Genomic DNA, 12,545 nt, shown 5'->3' on the forward strand with positions numbered 1-12,545 from the left:
TATTACAATTTTTAATTTCTATTCATTTTTAATCTCACACACTACAATTTGTCGTTGGTTTTTGTATATTTTTTTTATATTTTTATTATTTGTTGTCTGTGGCATATGTGGCACCCTGTGCCGGCGATTGCAACTTCGCGCCAAATGCCAATTACCAATGAAATAAGAATATCAAAAGCATCAAAAGTCATAACATTAACAAGTTATAAATTGTAATTATTACAATATTTTGAATTTAAATTGAAGGAAGCATGTTGTTATTCAACTAATTGATATATTATTAGTGTTTAAAATTCGAAACAAATCATTAAACAGTGTACACACAAAATTCTTATATGAATACATTCACATTGCTAAATATCTGTAGAGTAGTTATATCAAAGGCTTATCAACCTCTTATAAAAACAGTAATTAAAACGCAAGTATCTATAAATTACATAAAACCTTCCACTAATGTGGTTATAAATACACGAACAATGGCACAGACCAACATCACGTCTTTTTTTAAAATAACACCTAAAAAGTCATCAATAGAAGAGAATAAAGCAACTGTAAGTTCGATAAATAATGTGATTTCACGTATGAAATATGTTTATTTAGAATATTACTATTGTATCTATATATCACGTTTGTGATAAAATTACAGGAAACGGAGAGAAATACTAACAAAAGCAATGAATCTGCCGAGCTTAATGGAAATACAAAGGTATCGTTTATAACTTCATTATAGATTAGGAAAAAATAAAGCTTTGATATTGATTGTGACTTTATCTCTTTCAGAGATCAAAAAGATTAAGGTCAAACAGTAAAGAAAATAATTCACCTACGTCAGATAGTATATCTCCAGTTGGTTCGGAGAAGGTAAGACTATTAAAACACTGATTCAAATTTAGAAGAAATAAATCAGATTCACGCTGTATCTCGCACACAGCACGGTAGGCAGAGGGAACCTAGTGTTATGACACTACATTCTCCATTCTCCATTTTGAAGAAATTTGTCATAAGAAAATTTATATTTTTTTTCTAATTTCTTGCTTTATTATGCATATGGTTAGAAAGGGTGATAAATGTAGTTTTAAGACATTCTTCTCTGCGCCCTGTCTCCTACTGCAAGACTGCTTGTTTAGTGACTTCAACAGCAAATTTTTTGAAATTTTTCTGTATAATTGTTAATTTGTCTAAATAAATTTTCTTTACTATTTTTTTCTAGAAAAAGAAATCTAAACGTCAAAGAATAGAGAGTTCAGAGAGTGAATCAGAATCTCCAGCAAAGTCTAGTTCAGACGAGACTGAAATTAAATTGGAAAAAAGTGGAAGTGCTAAAACTTATGATTCACCTAAAAGTAAGAAATCAAAAATGACTACAGTAAGTAAAACACTTGAAAAAACAATAAAAGAAGAGAAAGTTTCACCAAGAACTAAAAAAACACCAAAGAAGGAAGTCAAAAAGAGTCCTTTTGATAAAATTGCTGTTAAAACAGAAATAAAGGATGATGAAACAAAAAATAATAAAGATGTTAAAATCAAAAATGGTGACAAAATTGAAAATGATATTAAAATTGAAAAGGATGATAAACAAGTCATAGTTGCTGGTAAGTGAAGTAATTCATTAGATATACATATATTAAACTATTGTAGATCAGTGGGACCCGTCTGCCTATAAAGAATTGGTTGCGGGTCCAATTTTCACTTTGGGGAGTAAATATATTTTTTTCCTTGCATCAAATTGTGCCTTTCAACACACAATATCTCAAAAATTGGGCAGTACATGAAAAACAGAATATAATAGTTAGTACCCTCTGCAGTATAAAGCTAAAAAAAATTATAATAATTACAGAAGTGGACTACAATCCTGGTAAATCAAGCTACAATCCAATCAAAGATGCATGTTGGGCTAAAGACAAGCCGGTACCATACCTAGCATTGGCTAAAACATTGGAAATCATTGAAGCTACGTCAGCTCGGTTGAAAATGATTGAGATATTGAGTAATTACTTCAGGTCGGTGATGGCTTTGACTCCTGAGGATCTATTGCCGAGTATATATTTGTGTTTGAACCAATTGGGACCTGCTTATGAGAGCTTGGAGTTAGGTAGGTTTTATTGTATGATATTATTTTTAGGTAAAATGTCAAGGCGCGGCATTGAATTCCACTGAATTGATGGTTATGCTGGAATTTTCGGGATACAGTGTGTGAAGTTAAAATATTTATATTTTTATGTAAGAGATTTTTCAATGCAATAAAGAATATTGTGAATGAGAAAACATAATCCTAAATGCTATATTGATATGCCCCACCAGGCATAGCAGAGACCTACCTAATGAAAGCGATAGGGCAGTCCACCGGGCGCACGCTGGCGCAGACGCGCGCGGCCGCCGCCCGCACTGGCGACCTGGGCACCGTGGCGGAGGCGGCGCGGGCCACGCAGCGCACCATGTTCGCACCGCCACCACTCACCGTGCGCGCCGTGTTCAGCGCGCTCAAGGACATCGCCGCCATGACGGGTGCGTGTGTGTGTATCGCGTGTCAATAGGGCAGTCCACTGGTCGCACGTACGTGACAAACAGTATGTTACAAGCAAAAGTCTGAAGAGTGGTAAGAGAGGTCGTGGGAGACCTTGTTTTATTTACGAGGACACAGTATAGATGATACTGCTGCAACGTCGTATAAAAAACATGAAGCCTCCAGGTGGACACTGGCACAGAACAAGGCGTAAGAGGTATGCAGAGCTCCATTGTCTCACCATTATTCCTGCTAGGGATAAAGTGTGAAACTTTAAAAAAGTTAACCCCAAAGAGGCCACTGGTGGCGCAGGAGCACAATCGTGTAACTGTAAATGCAACAGGTTCTTGGGTCAATTCCCACTTAAGAAAATTAAATATTTAATATTTTCATTTCTTCGCCCTGGTAACGACGTAAAGCGCGGCGTTGAAATCCATCACTCAACACACAATACCTCCAGCATTTGCCTAAAATTGAATTGAGAAATGGAATGTGTTAATGAAAATAGAGTGTCTTAACACCAGATTACTACTACTACTATGCAGCTAGGTGTGGTATACAGGGTGGAGCTAAAAAAATCTACATATACTAATACTCGTGGGTCTAAGAAGAGAGGAGCTAGGTGGGTCATATTTATCCTACCATGTGGTGGGGGTTCAAATTATTTTGAAAATATACTAACGAAAGCATATTGTGAATGTTTGCAAATGTTGACATTATAAATAATGAAATTATTATTTATTTCTTATAGGACAAGCATCAGTGAATAAGAAAATCCAGAAAATACAATCTTTGTATGTCGCTTGTAGGCATTCAGAGGCGCGCTATCTCATAAGGTAAGTTTTTTTTATTACGCACATAGCGGGGCAGGCAGTGGGAACCTGGGAAGTTGTCGCGCTTACAGCCGCACTCTTGTTCCCCTGCGCCTAATCTGGTCATTTTACTGAACTTCTAAGGTTAAATTATTATTCACAGATCTTTAGAAGGCAAGCTGCGCATCGGCCTCGCAGAGCAGTCGCTGCTGCAGGCGCTGGCTTCTGCTGCTTCTGCGTCTGACATTACCAGTGGTGCCATTACTGGATCTAATGCGGACTCTTTTAAGGTCAATTACTTTTTGTTGACTGTTTTTCTTTGTATTTAAAAACATACTTGTTAATAATTATGCTTCTTGAGGTTTTATTAGAATTCTTGGGGACATAGCATGACGTTAGGTTAGAAATAAAAATAAATTGAGAAAGAATTACATCCACAATAGTCGCGTTTATAGCTATTGTGGATGTAATTCTTTCTCAATTTATTTTTATTTCTCTGATCTGGGAGAAGTTAAAATGCACTGTTGTATTCACTGAACGAGCAATTCTCTAAAATTGAGCAGTGTATGCAGAATGAAGTGTTAAGACACTTTCTTTCGCGTATCCGTGGAACGCCGCATCAAGTTGAAAACAAAAATAGCAAAAACATTTACGTAAATTAATTGAAGTTGAAGTTAAATGTAAATTGATTGATTACATTACATTTATTATCAGACACTATTTACAGATTACAATTTATTCAAAATAATGTGCAACTGAAGTATATTTTGTATATGATGTTTATTGTATAACAACCACCCAGTCACTGGCAGAGGAGTATACGCTGATAGTGAAGACGACGTACTGCTCGTGCCCCGACTACGGTGCGGTGGTGGGCGCGCTGCTGGCGCACGGCGCGCGCGCCCTTCCGCAGCACTGCCGCCTCTCGCCCGGCGTGCCACTCAAGCCCATGCTGGCGCACCCCACCCGCGGCGTGGGGGAGGTGCTGACACGGTGAGTGGGGGGGGGGAAGGTTTGTTTTCTTTATAGATTATTGTTTTCCCGACTTTCCGCCGTATTCCGGAAGTATTGCGTGCTGAGTGGCGGAATTCAACGCCGCTCTTTGCCTCGATACCATTTCATTTTCTCGATTGGAAATGAAACCCACAACCAGTCGCGTTTACAATCACATACCTTGCACCATAATTGGTCTCAGTAGATTGTTATATTTGCTTTAATTTTTTTTAGTCTGGTCAACAAACCGCGAGGGTAATTTCCTTGCTCCGCTCAATATTCAATGGCTTGAAATTTATTCAAAATGAAAAAACAGAGTGTAACAACACTGAGCTCTCTCTTTCCGGCTGTTAAAATAATTACATTATATGAAATAAGTAAATTACTCAACAATTAACAGTTTCGACAAGGAAGAGTTTACATGCGAATACAAATACGACGGTGAACGTGCGCAGATACACGTGCCCACCAAGAAAACTGAAAAAGGTGAAGAAGACAGTGGAGAAAGTGGACCGGACCTCACACGCGCATCTATCTTCAGTCGCAATCAAGAGAATAACACTAGGTATTATTAGTTAAATATCTTCGATTGAGTTGAAAATCTTATGCTTGCTTTGTTATATTTTGTATATAACTTTTTATCTTCCCATTGTACCTGTATCCGGCATATAACAGGGTAGGGTCCTGCAAATAATCGCTTAAACTATGCCACTTCATCTTCGAACTCATGTAAAGTGTAGGGCGTAGAGAGTATGAATTCTTTTTATTATAGTTAGTAAGTAGCAGCTTACTTATGGCTTCTCCCGCATACCACCCATATTTTCTTATTTTACTGCATTTGATTAATTATATAATTTATGCATTTAATATTTTTTCATAATTTTGAGAAAGTGAATATCATCAACGGCAAGGGCCACCCGCGCGTTTTTAGTTTTCCGCCGAATACTAGAGACAATGTGTGTGTTGAGAGCGTTGAACTGAATGTAGCGTATTGCCACGACACTAGAGCAAAGAAATTAAATATTTCATTTTCCCAAGTGGAGATCGAACCCACAACCAGTCGCGCTTACGGCCATGCATGTGCCCTTACGCCACGATTGGCCTCAACAAATTATATAAAATACAACATTATATATATAATTGTGTGTTTTAGTAAATACCCAGATGTGTTGGCGCGTCTGCCGGCGCTGCTGAAGCCGACCGTCACCAGCTGCGTGCTGGATTGCGAGGCGGTGGCGTATGACACTGTCGCCAAGCAGATATTGCCTTTCCAGGTACGTAGTTAATACTTCGTAATGGCCCCATGAATTATTTGTGTTATAAAATATATATTCCTTCTACCCACCCTGGTATATGTGAAATAAAGTGTGAAACTAAAAAAAAAGTATGTCATACCTTTCAGGTGCTGTCAACCCGCAAACGTAAAGACGCGTCGGCGCAACAGATAACGGTACAAGTGTGCGTGTTTATGTTCGACCTTCTCTACCTCAACGGGGAGTCCCTCGTGCAGGAAACGCTGGAGAAACGACGAGGGCTGCTGAGAGAACATTTCAATGAAGTCACAGGTATTTTGGAGACATTTTTAGCAATAATCACTTAATAATAAAATATATGTATGTGTTTGAGTGTGGAGGTGTGTGTTTTTTCACCTGGGTTATTGTATCTGTAAGACGAATCCCTCATACATAAGACGCTGAATAAGAGGTAAAGGTTACTAAAGGATCATTTTAATGAAGTCACAGATATTTTAAAGGCATTATTATCATTAAAAAATAAGAAGTGCTGAAGAGATAAGAGAGTTTATTTGCTTGAACGAGCCAAACTCAACAACTACTGGTTCGAAAAAATGAACATTTATCCATTTATTTAGAAAGGCTGTGCACTATATTACATTACGTTATCCTCTGTGTTTTCGGTCAAACACCTCAACTTAGAATGAATGTGTCATGCATAAAAGATAAAACAATTAGTAAACGTTGAAAAGTTCGTTGTTATATAAAAGTTTATAAAAGTAAGTTTATATAAAAAGAAAATTTTAATTTTTCAAGTAAATCGACACTCTAACATAATGTATCTATCGCTCTAGGTGAATGGCAGTTCGCAATGGGCAAGGACTGCAGCTCCCCTGAGGAGGTGCAGGTGTTGCTGCAGGAGGCGGTGACGGGAGCATGCGAGGGTCTGATGGTGAAAGCGCTGAGGGGACCCGCCTCGCGCTACGATATCGCACGACGCTCGCACAACTGGTTGAAGGTTTGTTTCTTTTTTTTATACATTTTAATAAGATAGGAGAATGATTTTAGTACTGTTATTTTAAATATTAATATTACAGTAGAGGTAGTTGTTCAAATATTATCCTTGTTCCATATAAAAGATGAAAAATATGTATACTATTAAATCAACAGTTAAAGAAAGACTACCTAGATGGCGTCGGCGACACAATAGATGCTGTGGTCATAGGAGCGTACCTCGGGAAAGGGAAACGAGCGGGCAAATTCGGAGGCTTCCTACTAGCTTGCAGGGAACCTCAAAATGACACATACCAGGCTCTCTGCAAGCTCGGCACCGGCTTCTCTGATGAGGACTTGGAGAAATTCACCCAGGAGTTGGAGAAGCACCGCATAGAAGGTCCTCGATCTTACTATGAGGTTGATTCGAGTCATGAGCCGGACGTGTGGTTGTCCGCGGTGATCGTGTGGGAGTTGAGATGCGCTGATCTGTCGTTATCGCCGGTTCATAGAGCGGGGGTGGGGATCGTTGCGCCGGACAGGGGGATCTCGTTAAGGTTTCCCAGGTTGGTATTTTTAGTATTGTTACTTTCAATGAAATTAATCTTATGCGACTAATATTATAAATATGAAAGCTTTTGAGGATTCATGTTTACATGTTCCTCTTTCACTTTCACGCAAAAACTAATGAACTAATATAGCCGATTCTTTACAGTAATGTAAGACAGAGACTATAATGTAATTTTTTTTCACGCACGCTAGTGCCCTTGCGCATTGACCTATTAACCTCAGTGACTATTGTTACTGATAGTGATCCAAAATTACATGTTAACTTAATTAAGTTTTAATATGAAACTATACTAAAACAATTTTTTAAAGCTTTTATTTGTTTATTAACTTTAACATATTAACTATATAGATGGCATATACTACTAATACTAATTTAAGTGCCTACATATTATTAATATAGGTGGTTTAAGTTATTTTTTCAAATTCAATGTACAATTATATCAATGTGTGCAGGTTCATCCGCGTCCGCGATGACAAAACCCCGGAACAAGCGACATCCGCACAACAGATAGCGGAATTATACCTCGCACAGGACACCGTTAAAAACACAAATGTCAAATCCGCACCCATCGATGACTTCTACTAAATAATGGCTATACCCTACTCCTGTACTAGGGGGGTGCAAATTACATATTCCTATATTTTTATAATTGTAACATTGAGTATTTCGTATTTTTGAAGAGAGAGACAGACATATGTATTTTTATTCTTTGAACTCTTCATTTAAATATAATTAAACGTAACGTTTAATGTTTTAAATATTATTAAAATGGACATAGAGTAAGGCATCTTGTAATTATAATAGTAATTTTTGTACTTGTACCATGATTTACACACTTTTTGTTACAAACATTGTATTGTCTATATGTATTTGAATCAGCAATCATTAAGCAACCATTCAGTCAGATAATGGTAAAGATATAAAATATTAAAATTTAATTGAAATATATATTTTTTAATCGTTAATTGTTAAATGTCAATATATATGTAAAATAAATTATTATTTAAAATATATTTTTAAGGGACTGGTCCCTGCTTATGTACTGAGAAATGTAAATAAAACACGATTATGTCATTGTAGTTGTTTAATTTCGACATATTTTTATTTTATTTTGAAGATAAGTCGTACCAACTTACTAATAGTAACCGTAGACCATTCCATATACATTTCAAAAAGTCTACATTCAATAGGTGACTTTATTACATTTCAACATTTTCTTTCATTTTTTTCAAATTTTTAAAATAACAGTATTAAATGAAGAAATATATAAATAAAAGACTAATATCGTTGCAATTGTTTTATTTCCTAGTAATTATGTTTATTACAAGTTTATCGCTACATTTACATTATCCTAGTCTTCCAGAGAAAAAATCTAAGTTCTATTGTAGGTCCGTTCCAAATTCCTAACGAAATTTATTAATATATCAAAATGAAAACGAATGAGATTCTTAAGAGTATTAAAATAATCCGCTATTTCGATAAGATATTATAATTAAGTTTATTCTATTATTTGTTGAATCTGCTTCTGAGATTCTTCCGTAAACGATTATGGTACTATGATTCTATGAGATGACCACTATGTTTGTATAGGACTCCTATTTTCTCTAAAATACCTTTATATGTGTGAGAAATCACTAAAGTAGGAACACTATAGTTTATAATAAACCAGTACAAATGGACAAATAGTAATATTTAAAATAACAAAAATTATAAAGATCTAGTAAAATTGATTTAAATCAAATTATAAATATTTAATTTTACCAAACACACTATTTGTTCTGTAGTCCGTCTCAGTTACAAATGAACAATATTACTAATTAAATTTTACTTAAAATTAAAGTTCACAGAGTCGTAATACAAACATAGCGGATTTTATCTTCACGCAGTGACATTTAAAATTAATTATAACTGAAACGATGCAGGTTATGGCACAATAATTACTAAAAAAGTGGAAAATTACAATTGTTAAAATCCTGACATTTTACTACTGACCTTAAATAAAATAAAATTGTACTTAGTTGCTGCCGTCACTTAAATGTCTTAAATACATCACATATACTTAGAAATACTTAAAATTAATGATTTAATGATGACACAATAAATTGTTAATAATTGATTTCTAAAAAAATATAGTAAATAAAGACGTTCGTGTCTTCATTACAGCAATCTTATAGAAATACATAAATTTAAAATAAATATTCATATTAGCTTAAACCCCTTTAATAATTTCAGTCAGTCAAGTGTAGGATATTGTTTAAATATGTATTTAAAGTTCCTTAAGTAATATGAACATTCAATTAAAAACAAATTCACCGTTACAAAATATTTCTAAATTTAATTAATATAAAACTAAAATCCTAAGTCACAAAAATCGATGATTTGGTGAAATCTAACAAATACACGATATTTGGTCTTCTTCATTAATTAATATATAAATAAATTGGCATTGTATTTAATTCATTTACTAATTAATAATAATAAAAAAATGTTTTTATCTATCTCCGACGGTACTTAAGCAGTACCTTCCAGACTCTCATGAGATACATTTGACATTTGACAGTATCTCGATAGTCTACAAATATCAAGATTCGATAGAGTAGAGTCCAAGTATGTTTATATGTGAGAATTTAATTTTTAGATAGGTAGATATTTTCCTATATTTTAAAAGTGGAATATTTTTTTCGGAAATATTTATTAATTAGAATTATTAGTCACTAACCAGTCACTGTCAGCGTGTCCTAAAGAATACGATATGTATATATAAAATATTATATTTCTACTACTTGCAAGTAGTAATATAAAGCAAAAGATATGTTAGTTCATTGCACTGACATCGGAGCGGAAGATAATGTGCGCTAATAAGCAAGTACTTGTTCTTTAGACAAAGTAATGGTAATATTAGTTGAATAATATTTGTAAAATTAAAAGAAAAGAAAAAAATATTATCAAGTAAGTTACATATAACAAAAGTAATGTAAATGCAATACTTCTCATATTAGGAATCTTATATTTGCTATTATAACAGAAACATAGATGGTTACGATACATTCACACAATAGTAAGATAACATTAATATTATTAGTTACTTGCATTAGTTTTTGTATACAACTCACAAATCAATCCAAATATATTAAAGCGTCAAAGTGAGCATTGAATCGAAAATCTCGTTTATTTAGTACAATTCATTAAAGTATATTCCATTAAAATAGTTCGAACGAATTATTATTTATTTTTTGTTTTTATTTCCTTATCTGAAGTTGAGAATAGGCGTAGTGACGTCACAACGGAGTAGTAGTGCTCCTTACAGCAGCGCGGCGTGCTCGGGCGCCTGCAGCAGCGACGCCTGTTCCTGCAATGCCCTCATTACCCTCACTGCACTGTACTGCGCGTCGCATGCATACAGTGTAACATTTAACATGCATAAGAAGCTTCCTTCAAAGAGATCTTTTACACATGCATATGTACGCACCTACCGACGGAGACACAGTCACACACAATCTAGTGTAAATATAATGTATACAATGTACCTACTCGGGATGTTTGTAATAATTAAATTAGTTATTCTGTTATTAAAAAAATAAAACAAGCGTGTAAAGTCAAAAACAATGACACCATTAATAAGTAATACTTATATACGGCAAGCTAAAAAATTAAATACAAGTATTATTTGTAATATAATTATGTGCATTCATGATGTGTATGTATGTTTTATGATTTATAAGCTAGAAAGTGAAAAAGATAGTACCATAACTATAACACTACATTAAATGTTATTGTACATGTGTGTGGGTATGTGTATATGTGTGTGTGTCTACGCGTCAGCGGGCGCCAGTCGCGCGTACGACTGCAGGCGAGGCGGGTGCACCGTGTGCGTTACCTCAGGCGGCGCGTCCGCGACGTCCGGCGCGTACATGCTGTCGTATATGGGGTTCGCGAAGTGGTTACCATTCTGTAATACAAAAATATTTATTGTTATATAGTACTATAGGTTCCCGCTTATCTTATCCCGCATATAGCAGGTTAAGCAGAGGGAACCTAGTGTTAAGGTACTGCGTTTCTCAAGCACCGCCTAATTTTCGAGACATTTCATGTTGAGCAGAAAAACGCAATGCCGCTCAACCAGACCAGCACACACATATAATATATATATATATTGTTAGAAATAATCAAATAATGACCATAGAGGTTATATAAGAACGACTCTAATTACTGGCTGGCACTTTTATGGGCTGTCAACGACGACCGAAAGAAAAGGATCGCTAACGTCACTCTGCCCGATGGATTCTTTACAACCAGATATTGTTATTAGACTGCTAGATAATTCCCTTTGGTTGTTTAATAATTATTTGAAGCCTTGTTTTAATTCATAACCTTTCCCACTTTATTTAATATTTCCAATAGTTTCTTACAATATATATAATATTTTTTCCTAGTTTTTGAAACCCACAAACATCGGATTTACAGTCAATCCCACTGCGTTATTTTTATTTTTTTCACGCTTTATCCCTAGCGCGATAATCACATAGTAAAGAGAACCAAACGCTACGTTCTCTCCATGACTCTTTCGCCTCATTTAGTCATCAATCCGCAATCAAAGTTATCAATGATCTACGAGGCTCCCTCGCTAATTTTACGTGAATTTCCAGTATTATCAATATTGTGTTCTCGAAATAAAGTTTTTGTTATATTATAATGATATTTTATATACTCACAGCTCCCGACCGTCCTCGTGCGGTGTGTCCGTGTGGTTGCGTGTGTGTGTGTGGCGTGTCGTTGTGTGTGTCGTCGTCTCCAAGGTACATAGGGTTGCTAATCTCCAGAGCATCGCCGCCGCCCTCCGAAAGACGCGCGTGGACGAACGCACCACTAGAATATATACAATAATTATTTAATAAGTACAAATTACAACGACTTTTGTTAATAATCGATGTGTAAACTGCTAAACATTAATAATATTTGTTATCTATTTTTCTCTTTAATACAAATTAAGCAATATGCCCAATTCCTCATAGTCTACCGCCTATTGTCATAAATAAGAATACCACAGAGCACTCTTGTGCTCACCCCAAAAAATTTTACTAACAACAAAATATTATCCTAAAAAAATAAAAAACAGCAGATAAAACCTAGTTTGTATATAAATACATACACTCATTTGCTACGTTTTTTAAATTCAAATATAACAAAGGCACGGACAAGGAAATACCGCGAGAAACTGATTTGTTGAGTGGTTTTTTTATAATTTCAAGGAAATTTTTAATTGTTATATCTGACTAAGTGAAGATTGTGAGTTATAATAAAATATAAAGTTAATTTTATTTAATAATTAACTATGTTAAGATTTTAATATGGTTTCCCCTTGTGTAAATACCTATATTGCATACCTAATTTTATGCAATTATATTATATTATATTATATTTGGAAATGAAATTAAATTTAA

General features: G+C 34.9%; 2 protein-coding genes across 3 annotated transcripts in view; one reads left to right on the plus strand and one right to left on the minus strand.

Annotated features, from left to right (window-relative positions):
* The first annotated feature begins 124 nt into the window (after positions 1 to 124).
* DNAlig1 (DNA ligase 1) lies at positions 125 to 8,183 on the plus strand. Its single transcript, XM_085194750.1, has 15 exons — positions 125 to 551; positions 647 to 706; positions 781 to 861; positions 1,211 to 1,592; positions 1,838 to 2,092; positions 2,302 to 2,505; positions 3,255 to 3,339; positions 3,479 to 3,605; positions 4,118 to 4,308; positions 4,709 to 4,873; positions 5,462 to 5,582; positions 5,711 to 5,873; positions 6,395 to 6,558; positions 6,711 to 7,099; positions 7,557 to 8,183. Exons 1-15 carry the CDS (start codon positions 336 to 338, stop codon positions 7,687 to 7,689), a joined length of 2,736 nt encoding a protein of 911 aa, XP_085050876.1. The 5' UTR covers positions 125 to 335; the 3' UTR covers positions 7,690 to 8,183.
* A 203-nt stretch (positions 8,184 to 8,386) lies between these two features.
* The window catches only part of LRP1 (LDL receptor protein 1), a 66,290-nt gene continuing 62,131 nt past the window's right edge, over positions 8,387 to 12,545 (minus strand). The window contains exons 58-60 of one of the 2 annotated variants that reach the window (XM_085194749.1): positions 11,817 to 11,970; positions 10,982 to 11,053; positions 8,387 to 10,453 (exon numbers count right to left, since the gene is read on the minus strand). In XM_085194749.1, the coding sequence (XP_085050875.1) occupies positions 10,406 to 10,453; positions 10,982 to 11,053; positions 11,817 to 11,970 (274 nt within the window). In that variant the 3' untranslated portion in view covers positions 8,387 to 10,405. Of the gene's footprint in view, positions 11,054 to 11,816; positions 11,971 to 12,545 lie in introns of both variants that reach the window. The other variant, XM_085194747.1, reaches the window with a different exon arrangement.

This window comes from Heliconius melpomene, chromosome 12 (assembly GCF_056956725.1).
Source record: "Heliconius melpomene rosina isolate 202511_hmr_F chromosome 12, ASM5695672v1, whole genome shotgun sequence".
Taxonomy (NCBI): domain Eukaryota; kingdom Metazoa; phylum Arthropoda; class Insecta; order Lepidoptera; family Nymphalidae; genus Heliconius; species Heliconius melpomene.

What these genes read in the sequence shown, in the direction of transcription:
- DNAlig1 (XM_085194750.1), top strand. Translation starts at nt 336, where the DNA reads ATGAATACATTCACATTGCTAAATATCTGTAGAGTAGTTATATCAAAG. An exon ending in TAAACAAGTCATAGTTGCTG is followed by an intron (nt 1,593 to 1,837) that starts GTAAGTGAAGTA and finishes TAATAATTACAG; the next exon opens with AAGTGGACTACAATCCTGGT. An exon ending in GGACATCGCCGCCATGACGG is followed by an intron (nt 2,506 to 3,254) that starts GTGCGTGTGTGT and finishes TATTTCTTATAG; the next exon opens with GACAAGCATCAGTGAATAAG.